The following is a 26,033-nucleotide window of genomic DNA, read 5'->3' as shown; positions in this document are numbered from 1 at the left end:
AAAAGAATATTCTTGGAATATTCTATTGTAGTGTAAAATGTAGTTCAATGTGGTTGGAGATGATTTTAGTGTAACACCAATGTAGTGCATAATGTAGTGCAGTGGATTGGAGATGACCTTAAAGTCCACTTGACTAAATTTATCTTAAATAAAACTTGGAATTTATAAATATTAAAAAATTATAAATTAGCATTACCTTACTTTTTATTTTGTAAAACCTCGCATATCTCAGTAGCTTATAATTGTTAAATATATAATTTATTTTTTTAAGAATCTAAATAAACATTTTGAATTATATCTAGTAAATTATTACAATTTCAAAAGCTCATAATCGAAAAGAAAAAAAATCATTTGTGTTTTTAATATAATTTTAAATGAGTATGTATTTTATGAGACGATGTCATATTTTTCATGAGTTGGATCAAATCAGAGATTCGTCTCACAAAACATGAGTTTTTTGTGATTTCAAATTGATCGATTGAAATTTGGTACCACGTAGTTTTTGTGTGGTCATACTCGTTTCTAAATTTTGACTCATTCAATATATGATAATTAACAAACTAATTTGAATGAACTTTCACCTTTAACAATTTCAATGGCCCTGTCCATCGTGAGAACTCCCAAAAACTTTACTTTTCCCAAGCCATTTTTGGTTTTATTACTAACTATTTGTTTTACATTTCTAGAAATTTAAATAAATATATATTTTTTTTGATGCTCAAACCATCAAAGTAGTTTAAGGGGACAAATCATGATATTTACAAATTTAAAATTGAAAATATCTTGTTTACGATCTATTACTTATCTATATTGGCGATAACAGTACAACTCGAATATTTTAAACTGTACAATAACACAAATATCACGTTTCGATTGTTCTACCAACATGAACAATTATTATACCAAACAACTTGATTTACCCAGCATGCTTCCGCAAAGCATGGGATCCGGATCATAAAAATGTAACAAGACATAATTCGTCGTTAAAATTATTACAACATAATCCGCCGTTAAATTCTGTAATAATTTGAGTTATTCTTGGACATTATGGATGGAAGTAGGGATGACGAACATTCTATGTTCATGTTTTATGTGTATATAATTGCAAGGACCGAGGCAAACCACGCCTGCCCCTCAAATTTCGATCGGGGTGGTAAATCCATATTTTATACTTTAGATAATTAAATTATATCTAATAATCTCATTTATACATTTTTTTACTTATTCAAAGATAAATGATCAACAAATCTTTAATATCATAGTTGTATTTGTGTTCTGGTTATGTTAGACAAAAAATATTCTAGTACACAAACATGTATAATATGTATCGGTATTAACGACACGTCTTTTTTCGGATGAAATTGTTAAAAACATTGAAAAAACGCACTAATAAATGATATACAAGTACCAAATATTTCAGATCTGGTACTAATATATGATTTTTTAAAAAATCACCCAATGTTCTGAAGGCATTTCGGATTTATTCCAATATTAGAAAAGTTGACATTATAGTTTTTTTTTTTAAACAACGGTATATAATTTTTAAATTTTAATTTTTACTAAATTATTATTATTTTTAAAATTGTATTTTTATATAAATATATGTCAGATAAATACTGTTTTTTTTGTGATAAGACTATTTTTATAATTTAAAATTTTCAATGATTAATTATTTTGGAAAATTTTGCTTTGCCCCCTAACAAAAATTCCTTGCTTCGTCCCTAGCTATATATAAATATAAATAATAAAAAATATAGAAATTTAAAGCTTTCGTTTTATTTGTAAATAATAATAATTATAATTATCTTTAAAACATTTCTTCATGTCGATGGCTCCGACTCTCGATAGTCAACTCACATCGTATATGGACAACCGATATTACTTGTCTTGAGAAAAGGTGAGAAAACGAACATTAATTATTTGTATTCTTTTCCACACTGTTTTAACATTTAATTCACCTGATCAATCATTATTGATTTCTTTGTCCAAACAAAAAAAAGAATTTATTTTAATTTCGGAATTTTTTGACTCCATTATGATCACTTAAATTATATAAATACTTAAATGATATATACTTCTTCTTTTTTTTTTAATCCATTAACTTGTTTAATTTGTTATTTTAGTCGATTAAAGTTTTCATATTTTGGTTTTGATACTCAAACTTTTAATTTTCAGTTCTTCTGATCAAAATGCTGATGTGACGTTAAAAATGCAGACGTACATTGAAAAATGATGGCTGATGTGTCATCTGAAATTGAAGATGATTATGAAGTCACGCCACCATTTAGATCAAAGAGTATGCCTCTTATGAGACGGTCTCACGAATTTTTATCTGTGAGACGAGTCAACCATACCAATATTCACAGTAAAAAGTAATAATCTTAGCATAAAAAATAATATTTTTTCATGGATGACCCAAATAATATATCTGTCTCACAAAATACGACCCGTGAGACCGTCTCACACAAAGTTTTTGCCTAGACCAAATTAGCAAAAATTTAAAAATTAATGTATCAAAATCAAAATTCGAAAACTTGGTGGATAAAAACAAAAAAATGAACCGATAATAGACTCCAGAAAGGATTTTTCCCGACAATATTAGTCGTGAATAGCTCATTAAATATCGATACTTTGAGTTTGAATTAACATAAAATTAAATCACATTATATATAAAGTTTAATAGATATGAAAGTGTTGGTTATATTCGCATAATCATTATAACTTTAACATGTGTGTTTGGTTTCGGTGATAAAGTGGGTTTATTTTTTTTAACCCACCTTATCCCTTGTTTGGAACGCGTGATTATTTAACCAAGTCAATACCTCCTATGAATTATTAGGTTATATTAGGTGGGTTAAAATAATACCTCATCGCCCCCTAGGATTATTTATCCAACTCTTAATCCTTCCTATTTTTTCAATTTTACCATTCTCCTATATCCAAACTCAGCACCACTTCCCGCCACGACCGCCGCCACCGCCCACCGACCGCCGCCATCGGCTGACCGTCGCCTCCGGCCGACAACCGCCGCCGAATGCCGACCGATCGCCGTCGGCCGACGCCGGACCACCGACTGTCGCCGCCGACCGATAACTTCCGGCCAGCTGGCAGCCGTTGACTGCTGGCCGCACCGACGTTGCCGGACCGCCGCCGGATTGGAAGAAGAAAAAAAAGAAGAAAAGACAATTTTGTCCTTTCATCAAAAAATTCAAATTTATCCTACACTTAAAAATCATACCAAACACAACATCATATATTACATTTCTACAAAAATCATTTTTTTTATCATTTACTTACTAGTCATTAGTTTATTTTATCATCCAAACCAAACGCAGCATTCACACAAAATTCATTTATTCTATTATATTTTTTCCTAGAAAATATCAATCAATATTTCTTTTTTCACAATATTCATATTCTTCTATCTAAATTATTGACACATATATCATCATTTAATCAAATATTTTTTTTATAATATGATATATTTATATATATATATATATATATATTATATAAAAATTGTAACCGATAATATAATTATAGGAAAAAAAGAAAAAGAACTTATTAATTAAAAATGTAGAAAAAAAAAAAGAATAATGAAAAGGAAAAAGAGTGGCCATATATTTTACCTTCTTCTCGAGGGAGTCGGAAGACTTGCAGGCGCCACGCATGAATATCATATTTCATTAGATCTTTTTCCTCTCATTTTTACACTTGAAACGTGTTTGAATTCAACTCTTTTTCCGCTTAAATATCTGCACACGTTCGTCTTTGATTCACGTTCGCTTGCGGCAAATAGTATTATACAAATTCAAGAAAACCAAAAGCTGGCAAAATCATTCAGCTCCATACAAATTCATTGAACCTGGACGTGATCTCGGTAATCAGTTTTTTTTTCCTCCCGTTTCTTCATGAAATTGACGGGGTTTAATCATAAGAATGCGCGCGCTTACGTGGGCAAGAAATCATTAGGACGCTTTAGAAAATGAAATCTTCTATAGTTTTTCTCGTACAGCTGTGCCTCTTGTTGTTGGAGTTTCCAATAATTTTTTGGGTTGAATTATTATTATTATTATTTTATTTTTGTGATAATGGTTGAATTTTGCTGATAGGAAGAGATGGCGTCCATGCATATTTGCGTAGCTTTACGTTGAGAAGAGAGGTTGCAGAAAGAGTTTAGAAAAAGGTGAACTTTTCAGAATTGTATACTTTATTTGGCTATTGAAAAGTGAGCCATTAGGACCGACTTTAATATAATTGATTATTAAGCTTAAAAAAGGCGATCATTTGTGATTAAATATGCCCTTTTTGGTGATTAAAAGTAAACTTTGTGAGTTTCCACAGCACTTTGGCATGAGATGGGCGAGAGCCAGGAGACAAATTCTGGGTGAATCTGCAGTTTTTAGAAAAAATCTCGCTTGAAACTTTATGATATCATCAGCAACTGTGGGTAACCGGAGTCGACTGACACACCGTGCAAATTTGGTTGCGTTTTATAATCAAAACACCATTTCTAAGTTAATGATTTTTGCGAATAAATAAATTAATATACATACAACTATGAAAAAGCTGGTTGTTTTGAATATTAATGGCCATTCAAACAGGAGAAGGGCCGTTTGTGGGTTGTAAACAGAATGGTGTAGTCAAATTTAAGCAACGGCAAGAGGATATTAAGCAAAGTTTAATAATACACTTTCAGACTTCAGAGTTTCGGGTAGCCAATGTTAAAAGTCAACTCTTTTATAAATCATAGTTTATGGCTTCTCTCAGATAATCTTATGATAAATTGGCGTCGTTTGCATTTATTAATGAATCATGTTGGGATTTACTTGCCCTCGTACCTGAATGTAGTTTGAAAGGTGTCTAGATACGTTCCTTTCTGCTATCTCATACCGTCCCTTTCGTGTTTTTTTATACAGTTGACATCGCTTCTTAAACTGCTTATATAAGTTGGAGTTCCTTCGTAGTTTCTGACAGCGCTCTTCTTAGTACTCAGAGGTACAGAGGTTGTTGCATAATCTTGTCTTTTGTTGTAATATATAACCGTTGGTTTGATTTCTTGAATGCGTAAGATTTATTCGTCGTCTTTGTTTGTGCATGCAGGTAGTCTCTTTCTTGGGCCACAATGAGTAGCAATCGAGTCGTAGATGGGGTGGATGTTGTAGGTGCGGCTTCTTCAGGTCGCCATTCTGATAACTTTCCGTATGTTCACAAGGTGGGCGTACCGCCAAAGCAAGGCCTTCTCAAGGAGTTCAAACATACGGTGAAGGAGACGTTTTTCCATGATGAACCGCTTCGCCCTTTCAAGAATCAAACGAAGTCGAAGAAACTACTGCTGGGAATACAATCTGTCTTCCCCATTCTTGAATGGGGACGGAGCTATAAGCTTTCTTTTCTTAGAGGTGATATTATTGCAGGGCTTACCATTGCAAGTCTGTGCATCCCTCAGGACATTGCGTATGCAAAACTTGCTAATCTGGACCCGCAATACGGGCTATGTAAGTAGCATTATGATATCCTTCAAAGGAAGGAGCTTTTTTTAAGAACGAATGAAAAATATGGTCATTTTATTGCCCAAAACTTTTGAATGAAATTGCAGATAGTAGCTTCGTTCCTCCCCTGATTTACGCTTTCATGGGGAGCTCAAGAGATATTGCCATTGGACCAGTAGCTGTGGTGTCTCTCTTGCTAGGAACTATGCTTCAGAATGAGATTGATCCCAAAAACAAACACGAGTATCTGCGTCTTGCATTTACAGCTACATTCTTCGCTGGAATCACTGAGTTTGCACTCGGTTTCTTCCGGTAAAAGCAAAAACAACAGCCATTGGCCAGTTTCTTCCTTTTGATATTTCAAGAAACTAAATGTTGTATTCATGTTTTGGTTCAGGCTGGGATTCTTGATTGATTTCCTTTCTCATGCTGCCATAGTTGGATTCATGGCTGGGGCAGCCATTACCATCGGGCTTCAGCAGCTCAAAGGCTTGCTTGGTGTAAAGACCTTCACCAAAAAAACAGACATAGTTTCTGTGATGAGATCTGTATGGAGTAATGTGCATCATGGGGTGAGACTTAGGTTCTTATTCCAAATTAGAATCGTTTTATATCAATAGATGGACGTTTATTTACTGTCTTTGAAGCTTAATATTTCTCCTTGTTTTACAGTGGAACTGGGAGACGGTTGTTATAGGAATTTCTTTCTTGGCATTCCTACTCCTTGCCAAATACATTGTGAGATTCAATTCCCTTCAATTTAGATTTTCGCAAACTGCAAGTTCATTTTTTTTACAGTTTCATCCTAATTTTGTCGAATCAGGGAAAAAAGAAGAAGAAATTATTTTGGATTCCTGCTATAGCTCCACTGCTTTCAGTTATCATTTCAACCTTCGTAGTTTACATCACTCGTGCAGACAAGAAAGGTGTTCAAATTGTAAGATTCAATAGCTATAGATGTCGAACTAGTCCGCTAATTACAACCGATCATTTGTTTCAGTAAAATAACTAATTAATTTTTTTACTCGGTATGTGTATGTAGGTTCGCCACATCGAACAAGGCATAAATCCTGCTTCTCTGCACGAGATATATTTCTCCGGAACCTATCTTGGCAAAGGTTTTAAGATCGGTGTGGTTTCAGGGATGGTCGCGTTGACGGTAAGAAGAAAAGGCATAAACATACTCGTTTGAGTATCAAGATTCATTAAGCTAAAAGATTTTACATCTCACAGGAAGCTGTGGCTATTGGTAGAACCTTTGCAGCAATGAAAGACTACCACATAGATGGAAACAAAGAAATGATCGCATTAGGATCGATGAACATCATTGGCTCGTTGACATCGTGCTACGTAGCCACTGGTATGCCTAAGAGTTTTTGATAACTTTAATTTTACCTCAAGCCTACGAGTTTTTGATCTTCTTACTTGTTGACAGGTTCCTTCTCACGCTCTGCTGTGAACTACATGGCTGGATGCAACACGGCTGTGTCGAACATAGTCATGTCTTTCGTTGTTTTGCTGACTCTTTTTGTCATCACCCCACTTTTTAAGTACACACCCAATGCGGTTTTAGCTGCGATTATCATATCAGCTGTGGTGAACTTGTTCGACGTTAAAGCCATGATAACTATATGGAAGATCGACAAATTCGATTTTGTGGCTTGTATGGGAGCATTCTTTGGAGTTGTTTTCGTGTCTGTTGAGATTGGTCTTCTGATTGCAGTAAGACACTAAACAATCCCAGCCTTTGTTTCTGTTGCAGTTATGATATCTGATAGTGTTTTAACTTCTGAGAATGTAACACACAGGTTGCTCTATCATTTGCCAAGATTCTTCTCCAAGTTACGAGGCCTCGAACTGCGGTGCTTGGGAAAATCCCGAGAACTTCGGTTTACCGGAACATTCAACAATACCCGGAAGCCACCAAAATTCCTGGACTTCTTATTGTGAGAGTTGATTCTGCAATCTATTTTTCCAACGCCAATTACATCAGGGAGAGGTATAGATGAGTCCTAATCCTTTTATTTCGGTCTCATCGTTGTAATTTACGGATATAATTCTTCTGATCACGTGGGATTTGGCGAGTACAAATGAAGATAAAATTTTTTTCACAGGATACTGAGATTGCTGGCTGATGAAGAGGAGCAACATCTCAAAGACAGCAGCCAACAAAAAATTCAGTATTTAATAATTGAATTGTCACGTAAGGACTTTTTCGATTAAGTAATTATTTAAACTTCCGGCGGCGTGTCATAATCAAGACCCAAGACGACGATGTTGATATAATTTAGTCTCGAACTTGATTCTCAACATGTTAATGCCTATAATCTAAATTCTTTTTCCATGTTTTCGTTTGCAGCTGTAACAGATATCGACACCAGCGGCATTCATTCCTTGGAAGATCTGCACAAACATGTACAAAAGAAAGATATACAGGTATGATATATAGCGTTTCACTAAAACTAACAGAAAACAAATGAATTCCTGGGACCGTGCATGTCCCATGCATATCGGCTCCACCACAACACATTCACATTGTATCGGACTCATTCCCATTTTCTTGCAGGTTGTTTTAGCAAATCCGGGGCAGGTGGTGCTCGAAAAGCTCTACACGTCTGACTTCCCCAACTTGATTGGAGAAGACAAGATTTTCCTCACTGTAGTTGATGCTGTTACGACTCTGGCTCCCAAGATGGAGCCTTGAGCCGTTCGTTTACTTCAAAACTGGATCGTTTTTTGTTAGATTTTGTCGCCGAATGTTCGATTTGTCGTTTGGGAACAGATCACGAGAGCCGGAAAAAAAAAAGAAGGGATCTGAGGGCCGCTGCTTCTCACGACTAGGCCTCACCTCATGTCCGGCTATGACATCGGAGAAGCTTTCGAGAGTCGTGATTGTTTTGTTTTACTTTGCATGGTTACCATGAAATAACTGTTCTCTGTACATTTTCTTATATCTTGCTGTCAAGATAATTTTATTCTACTTGCTCATCTTCTGTTGTTGTTATGTATTAGTTCAAGCAAATTGTGTCACTTTCACTTGGTTTGCTGTTGTTTTGTATTAAATTGTTGTATCTTTACTTTTTCATACAATATATAGAGTAGGTATCTTGTGAGACGGTCTCACATATCTTTATCTGTGAGACGGGTCAACCCTAGCGATACTCATAATAAAAAGTAATATTTTTTCATGGATGACCCAAATAAGAGATATGTCTCACAAAATACGATCCGTGAGACCGTCTCACAAAAATTTTTGTCCAAATATATATATATATATATATATATATATATATCAAATATCATTATAATTATTATAACAATTATCTAAATAATTATACAATGTTTTAGGATTGAAATATTACCAAATAAAAAAGAAAAATGCTTGATGGACACCTTATAGTGTACAACTTGTCTTATATTAACTTACATTTTTCTTACCCAATGCAAAACTACCCCTGAAAATAAATAAATATCTTATTAGTAATGATATATAGTTTTTGTAACTGATAAGGAAATTAATATATAAATCAAGATGTACACTAAAATATACATATAGCATTACTCAAAAAAATATATTTCTTACTTCTTATCAAATTTCTGAAGACGCACTTCTTTGATATAAATACTTAATTTTTAAATCGAATCGATCAAATTGATGTGGACTTTTCTTTACAAAGTTGTGCAAATTTATAAAATAAAAGTTCATATTCATTTTTATAAATATTTACAAACACTACCTTAATAATATATATAAACTCAATAAAATAAGCTGTAATTATATATTATTGTCGTGGTTAATTTAGTTGGAATTTCTAACATTTTTCTTTTCTTGATTGAATTTGCTGATATGGAAAAGATGGTCTCCATGCATATTTGTGTATCTTGGTTGAATTTTCAACGTAATTTTCCATGAAAAATTTCTTTAATGATATAATATATATATATATATATATATCTATATTTTTTGTATTTGGCCCGATTAACGAAAATCTCATTGTCTATCTATATATATATATATATATATCTATATTTTTTGTATTTGGCCCGATTAACGAAAATCTCATTGTCTATCTTTTACTTACATTTCCAAGAAAGAATGTCAATTCATTCAAAATTTCTCACAGAATTTGATGTTATTGGAGTCGAATATAACCCTTAGTAAACTTAAACAATATTTTATCTACATTTCTAATAACAAAGTTATGATGAAATAAGAATTTAGACAAAATATCAAACCATGCACGATGATTTGTTCTAGACCATACAATATTTTATCAAGTTTATACACGTAGTTGACAGCTTAAACAACTATCAATGATTATGCAGCTTGAGTTTATGATGATGTTAGAAGATTGAATACAACTTGAAATCAATCTGCAACTTTATTATACGTGCGTTCTCAGCGTCCAATTAGAAACATCTCAATACGTGCAAATAAGAGCTAGACCCTGAAACAACTCGATGCTGTTTGTTATCACCAAAACTTATCATATTTTCGATCAAACATAATTAGATTGGATTTGAGGGTGTGATACACCAACAAAGCTATTTATCAATGGAATGTGCCAAATTGGTTATATTCGAGGATACGATGACAAAATACCCTATTTAAATTTAACTAAAATAAATTATTTTGACACAAGTTTGATCGATTCGATCTAAAATGAAGTATGTATATTGTTTTACATTGATATTTTTTGTTGTATTTTAGTTTATAAAATATCTGAAAAATAATAATCATTCCAAGTCTCTGTCCGAAATATTAAATTAAAAGTTTTTTCAATAAAATCTAGTCATTTTTTACTTGGACTTTACGTTATTATTTCAAGCATATAATCAAGGGTAATTTAAGAAGAAAATAATAGATCTTAAAATCGATATTTGTGTGCGAAAAGCTAGTGGGATAGACTTTCTAAATATAGTCGTAGTTTTAATTTTTTGGTTAGGGAATTAAATAGACTTCTTTGTTTAGGCAAGTTAACCTTGCAATTTTCCTCTTCCTCATGCCACGATATGGTACATATATCACCAAATCTTTCACTAAAGCTTAAACGCATCAATCATTTATTGTATAAATTCAAAAAGAAATCTGACAATCAAGATTTTCAACAGCTGGGGAACCAAAACATATATAAATATGATAATCGAAACGGGTAACTTCCAAGTATAAAAAACAATAACTCTAGGAAAATGCAGTAGTAGTTTTTTTTTCCCCAGAACCTGCAATAGTTCAAGAAAAAGATTTGATAAAAGTATTAGAAGCATTAACTTTCCGCGATCCAGGCAAGCTTTTCGACAAACTCTCGTAATGCTGAATTCGCTGCACAACAAGAAGGCAAATACGATGAACATGAAAATGAACAAAGGTAATTTATTTATATAATGCGTGTAAAAGGCAGGCACCTCCTCTGAAACTGAGGGAGACATTTGCTTTAATGCTCTGTTGATATGTTCATCCTTGACGGTAAAAAGAGAATAATCAACAGAACTTTCGTGCAATGAGGCCCATATGTCTTCCATTAATATACTAGTAGCTTTACGCAACTGTTCTCGCCAAAAGAGGGAGCAATGTTCACCAAACAAAAAATAATTATGAGCGATTCAGCAACAGACCGATGTATGAAGGAAAAGGTGTCAGAAAAAAAGACATACAAGTCCAAATAGATCGGCTCCACTAAAATTTTCACATGAACTGTCTTTTCCAATCGCCATTAGGTCGACAGAAGCATCTATCTTCATCTTCGTAGCAATAGATTTCAGGATCATTCCTCGTTCTTCTGGACAAGGGAGAGGAACATACAAAAGTTCTTCAAATCTTCCAGGTCTAAGTAAAGCCGGATCCATGGCTTCAGGCCTGTCAACATGCCGAAAGATAAAGGATGTTAGACTATGGACCTAACAAAAACATGTATTTTAGCTGCCCATCCACAATAATGTGCTTCGTGCAATAAGCTCTACCTATTTGTGGCAGCAATCACATAGACACCCTGTCTTTGTTCGGCTGCATCAAGACATACTAGTAACTGAAATAATAGAAACATTTTGTTTTCAGCCCATAACAAGGTTTCAACGAGCAGACACATATATTATATACTCAGGAGGGGAACCATCTGGACGAGTGTTTTTTTACTGACCTGATCCACAAGTTTCTCAATATAACGTCCCCCTTCTCTATCACGATCTGTTGTCAATGCATCCACCTAGTAAAAAAGGAACTACGGAGTTAAGAAAACATAAATCCATCAAACTGACCTACATACTGAGGAAAAAACCAAAAAAAAAAAATGAAAAAGCAGTGGATTTCGAAGAAACTGTAGTCTGTTACAAAACACATGTAAAAAAAGGAATCCAGATTGATAAAAAAAAGTAAGCAGAAATTGATTGCTGTGATTGCAGAATGGAGTTACGAAGCAAAGGCCTAAACTGTAGTGCATAGAATTTTGTTAGTCCGGACCATCACTAATGCATCAAGAAGTTCAATGGACTTGAACAGAAATCACAAGTAAAACTACAAGATATTAAAAAAAACAATCGCATCGAAACTTCCAAATAGTTTGCTCATGTATTAATTTTCCAACATTTAAGTGCAACTACTGAGGATAATATCGAGAAAACAAAGCATAACATGGCGAATCCGCACTCGGACATTGTTAAACCTGCATTGACAATTGAGGAAAAATTAGAGAGTAACTGCCAAGATCATCCAATCAAACTTTGCCCACAAGTAGCTCAACTATGCATGTTTGATGTGCGCAAATTATGCCAGAACTTAAAACAAATCAACACTGTGGATGCAGATAATTTGAAATTAGGCTGTTTAACTTGAAACACCATATAAGATCTAGAAGCCAATTTGATGGCAATTTGGGTGATTATTAATGGTCGGAAATGGGAGTAAAATAGTACCTCATCAAAGAAAAGTATGCATGGAGAACATGTTCTTGCCCGCATAAATATTGTCCGCACTGCCAATTCACTTTCACCAACATATTTATTCAGCAGTTCAGGGCCCTAGATATACAACAAAAGATTACTTTAAGAGACCAACAATATTGTGCTCAGCTATACTACAGGGGAAGAAACTGAAGGAACCTTAATATAAATGAAATTGGCTCCAGCTTCACATGCAACAGCCTTTGCAATCAATGTCTTCCCGCATCCGGGGGGGCCATAAAGCAAAATTCCCGAATCTACACCCACCCCAAAATGCTGGGAAACAATAAAATCTATTTTAAGCATCAAACTCCGCAAATCATTCAATAAATAGGACAAGTAGGAAGATCTTCTGTCAGCAAACTCAGAGAAGTTTATCATTTAATACAGATTATTTTATTTGTTAATAATCATCAATAAAATAAATTTTCAAAGAATCAATGTGCAACATACTCGTGAAAACAGAATATGCACGTCAGAAACTCAAATGCAAAAAAAATTCAAAATTGTGTATCTTGCCGAGAATCTCAAGACCCGATAACAGCTGAACATGCATTAAAAATTTAAAACCAAACATCCATCTAGATGATCTCAATTCTCAATCATATATGAAACGAAATTAATCACCTCAAAATATTCAGGAAACTTTATTCTCTTGGTTATATGATGGTCAAACACTTGTTTGAGCGAATGAAGTCCTCCAACTTCATCCCACTTCACATTTGGCAAAACAGAAAACCCTTCCCTTTTAGAAGAAGGTTGGACCTTTTCAACAGCGTCCTGCAAAAAATGAAATAGATGTGTTTTTAAAAAAAGAACTTAATTAAGTGCCACAATTTGTTCATTATTTACCAACGAGTGGATCGGTCCCAAAGCATGATTACCTCAAAATCGGCAATCGTGATGCTAAGTTTATCCAATTCTTCATGGGGCCACGGGTGTCTCCACAAATCTTCATGATATTCTCCTGAAAGAACATCTTTTTTATGACTTAAAATTCTTTTCATAGCAAGGATACCAGCCTTCTTGACCAGGGCGGCCAAATCTGCTCCAACAAATCCGGGAGTGGATCTAGCTACTTTCTTAAGATCCAAGGCACCTTCAACTTTAAGATTGCGGGTGAGTACTTTTAACATCTCGACCCGTGCCTTTTCATCCGGAACACCTAAAACAAATTCACAATCAAATCGTCCAGGCCTTCTCAAGGCGGGGTCAATAGCATCCGGTCTATTTGTTGCCCCAATCACGAGGACATGGCCAGGTCTGCTATTAGAAGTCTCTGAATCTTCATTTCCATTGACAGGTTTTACGAGTTTGTTTGTTTCATCAATACAAGTCATCAATTGTGTAACAATGCGTCGATCCGTTTCTCTCAGCAAATTTTCCCTTTTTGAAGCAATTACATCAATTTCATCAATGAATATAATAGAAGGCGCTGTCCTATATGCTTTTGCGAACAGATCTCGGATATTTTCCTCTGACGACCCCCCTATAAAGTTTAAAAAGAAAATAAAAAAGAAAGAAGATGAAGAAGCTTTACAATCTAAAGCACAACTTCATTACTTTATTCATTGTGCCTAAAAATCAAACACCACCTATAACAGAGAAAAGTAAGAAACCACAAGGTGGCTAAGAACCCATCAACATGCAAATAAAAGATTCAGGAATGTCTGTCACCTAAACATTAAAACTCCAGTAAAATGAAAAGCTTAGCATGGTCATCAATATTCTGTGAGACTAGTAGTTCATTAACCAGGAGAATGCCAGCCTGTCCTAGTCGTCACAAATTGGTTCCACCAAGAAGGAAGTTTCAAACAAAATATAAAATATCAGGCACATGAAAGATTCAGGAATGAAGTCACCTAAGAATTAAAGCTCCATAAAAAAATGAAATGCATAGTATGGTTATGAATATTCCTTGAGACTTGTTATTCATTAATCAGGAGAAAATCAGGCCAACCAGTCCGAGACCTCACAAATTGGTTCCGCAAAGGAGGCAGTTTCAGACACAACGCTGAGCTATATTTTTTGAGCAGCCCATAAGAAATTGTAATATCACAAATATCAGGCAGCTGAAGCATGCCCCCAAAAAAAAAACACGAGGCGTTCATTTAATACGGGATGATGATCGTAGACCTACCAAGTTAGCAATAAAAATGAAATGTTGAGAATTTGTTAAATGAGCAACTTGATAAGCGATTAACAACACATGTGTATCACACATTACTTTCGGAACTGCTCATGTATATAACCAGCATACCGGAAACTCCAGACACCAATTCAGTAGCAGAAATCTTGTAAAACCGGACTCCAGCCTCATTGGCAATGGCATGAGCCAACGTGGTTTTCCCACATCCTGGTGGACCGTGCAGCAAAATTCCCCCCATGGGTTCCAAGCCGAGGTGCTGCATCACATCTGGACGACAAAAAGGCACCACCAATTCCTCTATCAATCGGCAGATAACTTCACTCAACCCCCCTAAATCCTTGAACTTCGGCCGATTATCGTCATCATTATTCAATGCTCCAAGCTCATCACCTACCTTTCCTTCCCCAAATTCTGTACCATCTTCACCCCTTGTATTTACCACGACTACTTCCCTATTCCCTTCCACTCCACCCGATTTCTTCGAAATATTACGGTAATTTTCCCTCAGATTCGAATTCGTCAAATCGATTCCATCGCCCCCCGATGTCGTAACCCAGTCCTCCGAGGAATCTACACTGCCTGAGGAAGATACCGCAGCATACACATTATTCCTTCTCTTATCCCGCAATTTAACCTCGCTCTCATCAAACTCCTTTCGTTTCTTTCTAGGAATCGTTTCCTTCTGTTCATGGATATTAGAACCATCTGAGACGTCATCGTTTGCTTTGCCTGAACTGTGAAGAATCTGATGGACGCGTTTGGTGAAAATCCGCAGTGGGAGACGCGCGTACTGTGGATATGTGGAGCGGAGGTGGCCTATCAGTTGGTCGACATTGGCATAATTATCCACGGATTCTATGCGTCGGCGTAATATACCGCCGACCATGGACGTCAACCCTCTCACTCGGCCGCCTCGTGCTCTTCCCATTTTTAGGGTTCACCTCGTGCTTTGTTTGGGTAAAATATTTAATTCAAAGTCATTTGTAATAATTTTTTTAAATGATAGATTTTTATAAATTTCATAAATTTTTATAATTTTTTACGTAAACTTACATATTTATAAACAGAATTACATGGATTTATATTTTTTGCAAAATTTTTATAGATTTTTATGAAATTTTTTTATAAAATTAAAAAAATTTGTATTTAATTATAATATATTATTTTTTATTAATTTATTTGAACAAATAATTAATTAATATATATAATATATTCAGTTTGAAATCATTTTTCAATATTTATATTAATAAATGAATTTATTTATTTAAAAGTTAAATCATTTAATCTTTACATGTGTATATATGTGAGTTTGTATGCATGCTTGTAAATTTTTCAAAATACATCAATTGATTAATCTGTAATTTTGTTTTTAAATTGATAATATACATGTGAAAAAAAATATTTGTGTGTATATATTTTTGTATAAAAATATCATAGCTTACATATTAATTGAAATTGAAAATGCTAAAAAGAATTTAAAAAATCGTAGTTATTGTGAGGATATTCAATTATTAAGAATTAAGAGATATTTTTTTGGACCATCTTTTATTATTATTGCATATTACATTAATTTATATAAATCATAAATTAAAAATAACAAAATCAATTATGGAATTCAAAATTTTCTATGATATTAAAATAAAAAATTATTAAATGAACAATCAGCCAAAAAATGAAAAATAAAAAAAAAAGATGAAAATATATATAGAGATACACTTCCAAAATTTGAGATAGTGATAGAGATAGATGATGAGAGAAGATAAGAAAAGAGATGATGTGAAACGTCAGAGAGTGAAATAAATAGCTTGGATATAAGTTAGAAGTTTTAAAAATACATCTAAATCTTTGAGTTGAACCAAATACAATTTTTGACAATTTATAATTGTACCTTAGGCTTTAATGTTTGTATGTTGATGAATTTCATGAAATTACTAAAAGTCTATTGAAAATTTGAATACATATAGACTTTTATAGAGTTTTTAAGTCAATGTTAAATATCACTTGACTTTTTAAAACTCTATGAAAGTCTATTTTGAATACCATTAGACTTCTATAAAGTATGTAAAAGTCTAAATTGACTACATCTAAACTTTAAAAATCTACAAAGATCATTAAAAGTCAATAAATCTCCTACATTGAATACACCATGTTGGAAACTTAATTCGGTGGTTTGACAAACTAAAAGATTAAATTAAACTAACTGATCACGTATTAACGGTTGCCTATCTGAAGATTAATGAGCAGATTATCAAAGACAACTGATCAGTTGAGCAGAACTGAACTTTCGAGGACAACTGACTGATCAGCTGAAAACAAATCAGTTGATATATTCAGTTAAAAGCTTACCAGCGAGTGCCTTCAGCTGATCCTTCAGCTGTACACGTCATCAGTTGAAAAGGACATTCAACCGACCATAGTACAAAGCAGACTGTAACTCGTAGCGGAACGCCGCATTTCAGAAAATACAGTGTACGAATGTTAGAAGAATATTGACGTGGCAATCAACGGATACAAAGATTCAAATTATATTTATTATTACCGTTGGAAGGAAGCATATAAATAAGCAAGAAGAACAGTTGAGAAATAGCACTTATCAATACGATTCATTCATTCTCTCAAGCTTGCTGTTATTCTACCAGATTTATTACTCTCATTTGAGATTCAAAAAGCTCACACTTATTAGAAATATTTGTAGCATTTGAGGCTACTTTTCGAGCTTACTAGCACAAATTTCTGTTTTACTTATATCAGTCGTGCTAGATCCAGTCGAAGAACTGTGAAAATTGTTGTTAACTAAGAGTTTCAGTCTTGGCAGTGTTAAGTCCTAACTGAAGTGGGTATGTACAAGTTTTGTATTGATCAAAGTCTTTTAGTGCATATCCTATCCTTGTGATAGAAGAGATGACATAGGAGTTATTCAATCTCCGAACATCCATAAATCCTTGCATTATTATTTCAGTCATTTATTCTATCTTTCAGTCAATTTATTTCCGCAACTATATTTAGTTAAACTGATTGTCATCGACTGACAAGATTCATAAGTTTCAATTTATCACAACACTGATACTTCATTCGAGAAGGTTATAAAAAAATCGTAAGTGTTTATTCAACCCCCCTTCTAAACACTTTTCTACCTATTAACCGATCATATCAAGTGGTATCAGAGCAGTTGAATCTTGTCTCAGAATATTCTTACTTACAACTGTTCAATATGTCTTCATTCAACAAAATACCTATGTTTTCCAGAGAAGACTTTAATGACTGAAAAATAAGAATGCAGGCTCACTTAGCTGCACAAGATGATGACATGTGGTATGTCATCACTGATGGTCCAATGAAGATATTAAAAGCAAACACTGCAGTTGCCATCACTGACGGGGCACCCCAACGAATAGAAAATCTTAGAGATGAATGGACAACTGAAGACAAAAGAAAAGCAAACTTGGATAATGTGGCCAAGGACATCCTATACAAAACGCTGGACAAAGTCACGTTCAGCAAAATCAAAATGTGCAAAACAACCAAAGAAATATGGAAAAAACTTATTCAGCTGTTTGAAGGAAATAAACAAACCAAGGAGAACAAGCTGTCAGTTGCTATTCAAAAATTTGATAATATCAAGATGAAAGCTTACACAAAATATGCGGGTATTACTCGATCCCAAATTTCCGTCTTACTTGATGAAAATTGGTGATGGACTTGAGGAAACTAACGACAAAGATGAAATCCAAATACCTCATACAACAAACATCCCATGTATAGATGATTTTACAACATTAAATGCATTAATAGAAATGGTATTCCCAAAGATTGATGACTGCAATTTAAGCTTCTATCTATTTGTTAAACGAGCCATACTTACTACAAGAAATGAGTTTGTTCATGAGGTAAATGATGTCCTTATTAATAAGTTTCATGGAGAAGAAAATACATATTTTAGTTGTGATGATAACACAAGTAATTGTGTTGTACCAAACCAAGAAGAGTTGTTTCATTACTTGACTCCTCAAGGACTTCCTCCTCATAAACTAACTTTGAAAATAAATGCACCAATCATTTTGCTAAGAAATATAAACCCAACTGAAGGATTTTGTAATGGTACGCGGCTTCTTTGCAAAGGTTTTAACACAAATGTTATTTATGCTGAAATTTTAGTCGGAATCCATGGAGGCAAGCTTGTGTTTATTCCTCGTATAACATTAGAAGCTCCATGTGATGATTTTTTTACTATTCCATTTAAGAGGAAACAATTTCTAGTACACCTATGTTATGCGATGACCATTAATAAAGCACAAGGCCAGACTTTAGATTTCGTTGGTATATATTTGAAAGAATCTGTTTTTTCACACGGTCAACTTTATGTCGCGCTATCCAGAGCCAAAAGTATAGATCAGTTAAAAGTACTTATCAGGCCATCACTACCATTGTTCCAAAGGACTGACCATAAAAAGAACGTTGTATATCAAGATGTTCTAGCAGCTGCCAAGATTATTTAATATAGGTAAACCCTAAGCGAATTATTTTTTCATTTAATATATATTCATTTCTTTGGATATATAGAAAATTTGTAGTCACGGCGTAGCCATATTTGAATTGTGTTTTTTATTTTTGTTTTCAAGATTAATATTTATATTATTGGAGTTTGCATTCAGAATATTTTGTTTTGTACTCACAATACAAAAGATAATTTAATTTTGGCTTCCATTCCTTTACCACACAAAGTAAACAATATTAAGCTATACATTTCCAGCAATTTGTTGCAGATTATTCATAATATTACTTATAAATATTGGCTTTTATCCCAAAGTTGATTGATTTTTTCCCTCCTATCTTCCTTTTCAGGTCAATGGAAGAAAAGTGTACTACACTTGGAAAGCTAAAACCGGAGGCCCAAGGCTGGTTTGTGAAGGTCTTATTTGCAGAAAAAACTCCAATTTGGTTCATGAAATGGGGAAGGAAACAAAAAATTGTTTTTGCTGACGAAGAGGTAAAATTCTTTAATTTTTTAATGTGGATATTATCATTTCAATTTGTTTTACTGACATCATTCGTTTGGCCAGAATGAAAGCTCGCAAAGCATCATTTACGAGCAAGATGTTGACCAATTGAACAAGCTACTCGAGTTGTACAAAACTTATTACGTGGGAAATGCAAAGATTAGGGAAATAACTAGAAACACACCAATTCTAGGATCTTTAAAACATCAAATGATCCTTAGTCGAAGCACTTACATCAGACGTACAGAAGAGAATGAGCGGTTGCCAATTGACATCGTTTACCATCTTACTCATTTTGCACAATTTCCTGAAATGGCAGATGTGGCAAATAGACAAATCAATTAAGTATCCCCACGAACTATTTCCGTATGTGTACCTAATATATGATATACTTTTTCTTGTTTTACTGACAAGATTTTTTTTTTGCAGATTTGCTCTGCAGTGTTATACTTGTCTTTCCACCACGGTTTGTTGAAAGAACTAAAAGAAATTTACAAGATTTTGTGGTTATCAATGAAGAGTAAACTATTTTGCTCTGAATCCCAGACTTTCAGTTACTGTAATTTAATGTTTTTCCCCTTATATTAACTGAAAAAATTCACTTTTATTATGCGTATAGACGTAGGGCTTTGATCCTTACATTGTGGGAAGAATTTTTGCAAACTGAAGCACTCTATTTTACAAAGAATGTTCACAACGTGCCTATCATTTTAGGGATGCGTCTCTCTATAAACACTTTCTACGGTAAAGTGATTATTTTACGCTTGTTTTATTACAATGCATTGTACCTAATTACATATGCTTTTACTTACAAAAATATTTTGTTGTAGGGCTATCCTTTGGAATAATACCAAGTAGTACTATTCTATTTGATCCTCCAACTCCACATGCTGAAGACTTAAGGCTATGGTAATTGAGGACCTCACTATTTATTCTTTCATTTTAAACTTTTTAAATTTTTCCTTTTTCCTATGAGCAATCTGTTACTTCCAGTTGTTTTTTTAGCTCATTGTTGTTTACCCATCTTATTAACTCCCAACTTTTCTTACATCTTTGTCACCCAATTACACAAAATTTTACAGCTTAGAAATATAATATGTTTATCTATAATTCTATTACTTTTCTACTATACTGCCTACGATGAAAATTTTCTGAATTATGGTTTTCTACAACAAACTTTATGCACAATGTAATTTACCATATTGTTCTTTTCAAATTGCAGGTATTAGTTTACTAAAATTTCGAGAACAACATTTTTAAAGTTTTATCTTCGTATATCCCATAATCTTAGCATTGCTCCAACTTATATTTGCTCGTCCTATTCTTTCTCTACTTAGAATCTCACTTCTTCAGTTTCAAACCCGAGTGGCTGAAATTTTAACTAACTTTCTTATTAAACAAATATTTTTCTATTTATTCACCTTTCTGTGGGACACGAAACACAAATCCTTTTTGTACAATAAAATGTGTCTTTGTTAGTGCTGAGCATCACTTATTTTCCTATACTTCCTACTCTTTATTAACGTATTTTCTTCAAGTTTGACGTCGCCTTTATGTTGTGGATTGTGGGTCATTCACATACACCCACCTTCTTAGGGTCAAAGCTAATAGAGAATATGCAGATACTGTTATTCCCAGAAATTGTACGAGAAAGAGTATCAAAGCGTTGATCAACCGTTTAATTTTCAGATTCGCAAAATCAGTCAAATCCTTAGCTTGACCAAAACGGTAACTTTGCATTTATTCATATGTTGTTTTGACTCCCTTCAAATTCCAAGATTAATTGCTAATATAAACACATTTCATTCACAGTTTAAATCTTTTTAGCTAAAAGCTAGGCTAAAAATAACATATTCACAGCACGGTTTACACTTTTTAGCATGCCCAAGTTGTGCCAAATCTTTTGGAGCTCCTTATGGATATGAATTAACTTGCTTTTACTGCAATAATGGTTTCCCAGGCCCAAAGCCACTGTTAGTTACCTTTGTACCCTGGAAACATACACCAATTACGTACATAATACCCGTTAGAGTTCGTTCCTTATCTTGTTGATCGTTCTTAGACTTGCTCAACGTTCATGCATGCACACCAGGATTTACACACAACTCACGCTACTCAAGAAAGTGCAAGAGTGTTTACGTGGTTCGACGGAATTCGCCTACGTCCACCGGAGTGCAACCAAAATTGTATTGATCGAAGATGGATTACAAGTACAAAGCCTTCTTTACAACCAAAAAGAATACAAAGAGAAAAATCTATTAAATTCCTTCGAAAGGTTGTTGATCCTTCCTCTCCTTTCCTTCCTCTTGTTCCTGTGTTACTTCTTGAATGATATGTGAGATGTGTTTCCATGTTCTCTCTTTCCCCATTTATAACTGCCTTGACTTCCATCAGTTGACTCCCAAGTTTGTTTTCCCTTGGTAATTTGATTCCAACCAACCCATCAACTTACCCGGTAGTTATGCTGGGCCATTCTCACATGACAACTTGCCAACTTGAGAGACACACACCTTCACAAATCTCCACCTTGTCTCCAAGATTGGCTACTCTCTTTTTTTATCATTTATTTTTCTTGTGGTACTGCATTTATCAAGGTCGAGCAATGTCTGAACTTGACCAAAGACAGTGGTTTTGTTAGCATGTCTGCTGGGTTATCCTCCATTGCTATCTTTTCAAGTTTTATCTCTCCCTTAGAGATGATATCCCTTACATAATGCAACTTGACATCAATATGCTTTGAGCGTTCAAGGAATACCTGGTGCTTTGATAAGTGTATAGCACTTTGATTATCACAGTTTACCACAACCTGTTCTTGATGGACTCCCAACTCTGTTATCAGGCCTTTTAACCATATTGCTTCTTTAACTGTCTCCGTGACAGCTATGAACTCTGCCTCAGTTGTTGATAGAGCTGCCACCGATTGGAGTGACGTTTTCCACCTTATGGCAGTACCATACAGTGTAAAAATGTATCATGTTATGGACTTTCTGGTATTTAGATTTCCAGCAAAATCTGAGTCCACATATCCTTCAAGTTATCCTTCAAGTGGCTGTGATGAGTTTTTCTTTTGTCCTTGGAACATCAATCCAAGTTTAGATGTTCCTTTCAAGTACCTCAATGTCCACTTTAACGTCTCCCAATGATTTTCTCCAGGATCAGCCATAAACCTGGAAATTTGGCTTATTGTATGTGCCAAATCTGGTCGGCTGCACACCATTCCATACATGATGCTTCCCACCCCTCTGCATACGGGATATGCATCATTCTTTCCTTTTCCTCTGTACCTGATGGTGACTGTGCAATAGAGAGTTTGAAGTGTTGTCCTAGAGGTGTACTTACCGTCTTAGCTTCATGCATACTGAATCGTTTTAACACTTTCTTTATGTATGATTCTTGGCATAATAACAGATTTTTATCCTCCCTATTCCTTGTGATCTCCATTCCAAGGATTCTTTTTGCCTTCCCCAAGTCCTTCATTTCGAATTCTGAGCTAAGCTGGTGTTTCAATGCTTGTATTTCCGACTTGCTCACGCTTGCTATGAGCATATCATCAACATACAGCAGAAGGTAGGTCATCACACCATTCTCTTTCCTTTTAAAGTAGACACATCTGTCATAGCTGCTCCTTTTAAAGTTTATTCTCAGCATGAATTCATCAAATCGTTTATACCATTGCCTTGGGCTTTGTTTTAGTCCATAGAGTGATTTTTCCAATAGGCACACTTTCTGTTCATACCATTTTCCATCTAATCCTTTCGGTTTATCCATATAGATGGTCTCTTCAAGCTCTCCATGTAGGAACGATGTCTTCACATCAAGTTGCTCAAGTTCCATATCCTTTTGAGTTACTAGGGCAAGTATAATCCTTATGGAACAATGCTTGACTACTGGGGAAAAGATCTCATTGAAGTCTAGTCCTTCCATTTGGGTGTATCCCTTTGCAACTAGCCTAGCTTTGTACTTGAACTTTTCTTTTCCTTGCAAGTCTTCTTTTATTTTGTATATCCATTTACACCCAAGCACTCTTCTCCCTTTCGGTCTATCCACTAGCTGCCATGTTTTATTTTTCACGAGTGAGTTTAGTTCCTCATTCATAGCAGCTTGCCAACTTCCCCTTTTTTTGCATGTGACAGCTTCCTCATAGCTTGATGGTTCAAAAAACTCCACCTCTTCAGCAACAGTGAGGGCATACCATGTTAGGTCAGCATGTGCATACCTTTGTGGGGGTCTCACTTCTCTTCTTGCTCTATCTTTGGCAAGAGTATAAGTTTGAAGATTATGATTTGGTGGATCATATTCTACAATCTCCTCTTGAGTTTCAGTATGTCCATTTGTTTCCTTTTGAGGTGATTTCTTGTTGGTCTCCACCTCAATTTGTGTTTCGGGTAGGCTTGTTTTATCCAAGGCAGTAGGCTCATCTTTCAGTTTATAGCCCATCTTGGTTTCATCGAATGTGATGTCCCTTGTATTAAAACACCTTGGTCCAGTGGCTTCCAAATTCCATACTTTATATTGGATAACCTATAAGAATACATCTCAAGGCTCTTGCTTCAAGTTTTCTTTGCTTAATATGTGCATATGCCAAGCAACCAAATACTCGAAGGTGTGAGTATTCTCCTGGAGTTCCTGTCCATAATTCCATAGGTATTTTAAAATTTATTGCACTTGAAGGGCATCTATTGATTAGGTAGCATTCTGTATGAATGGCTTCTCCCCAAAATGATTTTGGAAGTCCTGCACTTATAATCATGCATCTAACACGTTCTAGCAGTGTTCTATTCATTTTTTCTGCTACCCCGTTTTGTTGTGGATTTCCAGCAGTTGTTCTATGCCTTGTAATTCCCTTCACCCTGCATACTTCCTTGAATGATTTTGAGAAGAATTCCAGCCCATTATCTGTGCGGAGGTGCTTGAGTTTTAGGTCCATTTTGTTTTCAGTAGCCTGCAACCATTCTTTGAATTTCATAGCAGCTTCATCTTTGGATTTTAATACATACTCCCAAAGCCTCCTTGAGTAATCATCTACTATGGACATGAAATACTTGCCTCCTCCATGTGTTGCTGTTTTTTATGGCCCCCATAGGTCTGAATGGACATATTCTAGAGGCTTGGTTGTTGTGTGTTTTCCTTTTCCAAACTGCACTTTCTTAGCTTTGCCAAATATGCAATTCTCACAAAATTCCAGCCCTTGAATTTTGTCTCCACACAACAAGTTATCCTTGGCCAATTGCATCAGTCCCTTTTCACTTACATGGCCTAGCCTTTGGTGCCAAAGGCTTGCCTGGTTTTCTTCCTGTTGTGCCATAGCAGATCCTCCAACTACTGTATTTCCTTGGAGTATATACAGGGAGTTTTTCTTGATGGCTTTCATGACAGCTAGTGATCCCTTCATTACTCTCATGGTTCCATTTTCGGATTTGAACATGAAACCATCACTGTCAAGTGTTCCTAGAGATATTAAGTTTCTCTTTAATTCGGGAACATACCTTACTTGAGTAAGAAGTCTATCTTGTCCATCATACATCCTTAATCTGATGGAACCTGAGCCTTTTATTCTGCAAGGTTTATTGTTTCCCAGTAGCACTAGCCCTTCATCAGCCTCAATCAGATTTTCAAACCATGATTTTGTTGGACACATATGGAAAGTGCATCCCGAGTCAAGAATCCAGTCAGTGTTAGGATCTTGATCCGAGATCATGAGAGCTTCAGCTGATTCATAACCATCTGATGCTATGGCTGCTTCACCACTGGTGTTTGATCTGTCTTGAGGCTTCCTTGGCTTTTCAGGGCAATTTCTTTTAAAGTGTCCTTCTCGATGGCAATTGAAGCACTTGTATTTGACTGGATTCTTGGATATCGATATGTTCCTTGGACCCTTTTGTGTTCTTTTTCATTTCATTCCTCGAACATGAAGCATTTCACCTTGGGGTTCTGTAGAGATTAAATGTTTCTTCTGAAGTTCTTTAGCTTGGATTGCCGATAAGACTTCATCCAGTGAGATTGATTTCTCTCTACCATATAACATTGCTTCCTTGAAATTTTCATACGCATGAGGGAGGGCATTCAACAGAAACAGAGCTTTCTCCTCTTCTTCAAGTTTGATGTCCAGATTATCCAAGTCATCCAAAATTTTGTTGAACTCATCAATCTGATCTAAGATGTTTTTCTCCTCTCTGATCTTGAAAGAGTACAACCACTGCTTCATATATAGACGATTGGCTAAAGATTTTGTCATATACAATTTTTCCAACTTGTTCCAGATAGCTTCTGCCGACTTTTCCTTCGAGACTTCTCGAAGAACTTTATCCCCAAGGCTGAGAATTATCATGCTGCGAGCCTTCTCCAAGATTGATGCCTTTTATGTATCCTTTAGTGTTGTTGACATATTCGCTTCTCCTCCCAACGCTTCGATCAATCCTTGTTGAACCAAGATTGCACGCATCTTGATCCTCCACAAGCCAA

The 26,033-nt window shown here is 34.8% G+C and overlaps 2 protein-coding genes and 2 long non-coding RNA genes across 5 annotated transcripts; 3 read left to right on the top strand and 1 right to left on the bottom strand.

Annotated features, from left to right (window-relative positions):
- Positions 1–3,637: 3,637 nt before the first annotated feature.
- Positions 3,638–8,539, top strand: LOC142531022 (sulfate transporter 1.3-like). The gene is made up of 15 exons (XM_075637003.1): positions 3,638–3,880; positions 4,113–4,186; positions 4,920–4,998; positions 5,104–5,498; positions 5,600–5,804; positions 5,890–6,064; positions 6,165–6,230; positions 6,316–6,429; positions 6,535–6,651; positions 6,726–6,852; positions 6,928–7,214; positions 7,301–7,491; positions 7,607–7,695; positions 7,852–7,928; positions 8,059–8,539. The coding sequence occupies exons 4-15, from the start codon at positions 5,126–5,128 to the stop codon at positions 8,194–8,196; spliced, it is 1,959 nt and encodes a 652-aa protein (XP_075493118.1). The 5' UTR covers positions 3,638–3,880; positions 4,113–4,186; positions 4,920–4,998; positions 5,104–5,125; the 3' UTR covers positions 8,197–8,539.
- Positions 8,540–10,603: 2,064 nt separating this feature from the next.
- LOC142531049 (cell division control protein 48 homolog C-like) lies at positions 10,604–15,522 on the bottom strand. Its single transcript, XM_075637052.1, has 10 exons — positions 14,686–15,522; positions 13,310–13,914; positions 13,053–13,205; positions 12,585–12,701; positions 12,399–12,503; positions 11,627–11,692; positions 11,451–11,515; positions 11,145–11,346; positions 10,896–11,036; positions 10,604–10,812 (listed from the first exon to the last, which is right to left on the bottom strand). The coding sequence occupies exons 1-10, from the start codon at positions 15,500–15,502 to the stop codon at positions 10,723–10,725; spliced, it is 2,361 nt and encodes a 786-aa protein (XP_075493167.1). The 5' UTR covers positions 15,503–15,522; the 3' UTR covers positions 10,604–10,722.
- A 2,687-nt stretch (positions 15,523–18,209) lies between these two features.
- On the top strand, positions 18,210–19,929 carry LOC142531867 (uncharacterized). Its single transcript, XR_012816388.1, has 3 exons — positions 18,210–19,075; positions 19,417–19,561; positions 19,635–19,929. It is a non-coding gene; the product is annotated as an uncharacterized LOC142531867 (long non-coding RNA).
- A 61-nt stretch (positions 19,930–19,990) lies between these two features.
- Positions 19,991–21,291, top strand: LOC142531954 (uncharacterized). Of its 2 annotated transcripts, none has more exons than XR_012816423.1 (3): positions 19,991–20,091; positions 20,191–20,315; positions 21,168–21,291. It is a non-coding gene; the product is annotated as an uncharacterized LOC142531954 (long non-coding RNA). The 2 variants fall into 2 exon arrangements; XR_012816422.1 differs by lacking the exon at positions 21,168–21,291 and adding an exon at positions 20,402–20,608.
- The last annotated feature ends 4,742 nt before the right edge of the window (positions 21,292–26,033 follow it).

Source organism: Primulina tabacum, chromosome 17, assembly GCF_025594145.1.
Source record: "Primulina tabacum isolate GXHZ01 chromosome 17, ASM2559414v2, whole genome shotgun sequence".
Classification (NCBI taxonomy): domain Eukaryota; kingdom Viridiplantae; phylum Streptophyta; class Magnoliopsida; order Lamiales; family Gesneriaceae; genus Primulina; species Primulina tabacum.
Note: the sequence above shows the minus strand (reverse complement) of the source record. Positions and strands in the feature narration are given on the sequence as shown.

What these genes read in the sequence shown, in the direction of transcription:
- LOC142531022 (XM_075637003.1), top strand. Translation starts at nt 5,126, where the DNA reads ATGAGTAGCAATCGAGTCGTAGATGGGGTGGATGTTGTAGGTGCGGCT. An exon ending in TTTGCACTCGGTTTCTTCCG is followed by an intron (nt 5,805 to 5,889) that starts GTAAAAGCAAAA and finishes GTTTTGGTTCAG; the next exon opens with GCTGGGATTCTTGATTGATT. An exon ending in ACAAGAAAGGTGTTCAAATT is followed by an intron (nt 6,430 to 6,534) that starts GTAAGATTCAAT and finishes ATGTGTATGTAG; the next exon opens with GTTCGCCACATCGAACAAGG.
- LOC142531049 (XM_075637052.1), bottom strand. Translation starts at nt 15,502, where the DNA reads ATGGGAAGAGCACGAGGCGGCCGAGTGAGAGGGTTGACGTCCATGGTC. An exon ending in GCATACTTTTCTTTGATGAG is followed by an intron (nt 11,693 to 12,398) that starts GTACTATTTTAC and finishes CTTTTTTACTAG; the next exon opens with GTGGATGCATTGACAACAGA. An exon ending in TTGAGAAACTTGTGGATCAG is followed by an intron (nt 11,516 to 11,626) that starts GTCAGTAAAAAA and finishes CTATTATTTCAG; the next exon opens with TTACTAGTATGTCTTGATGC.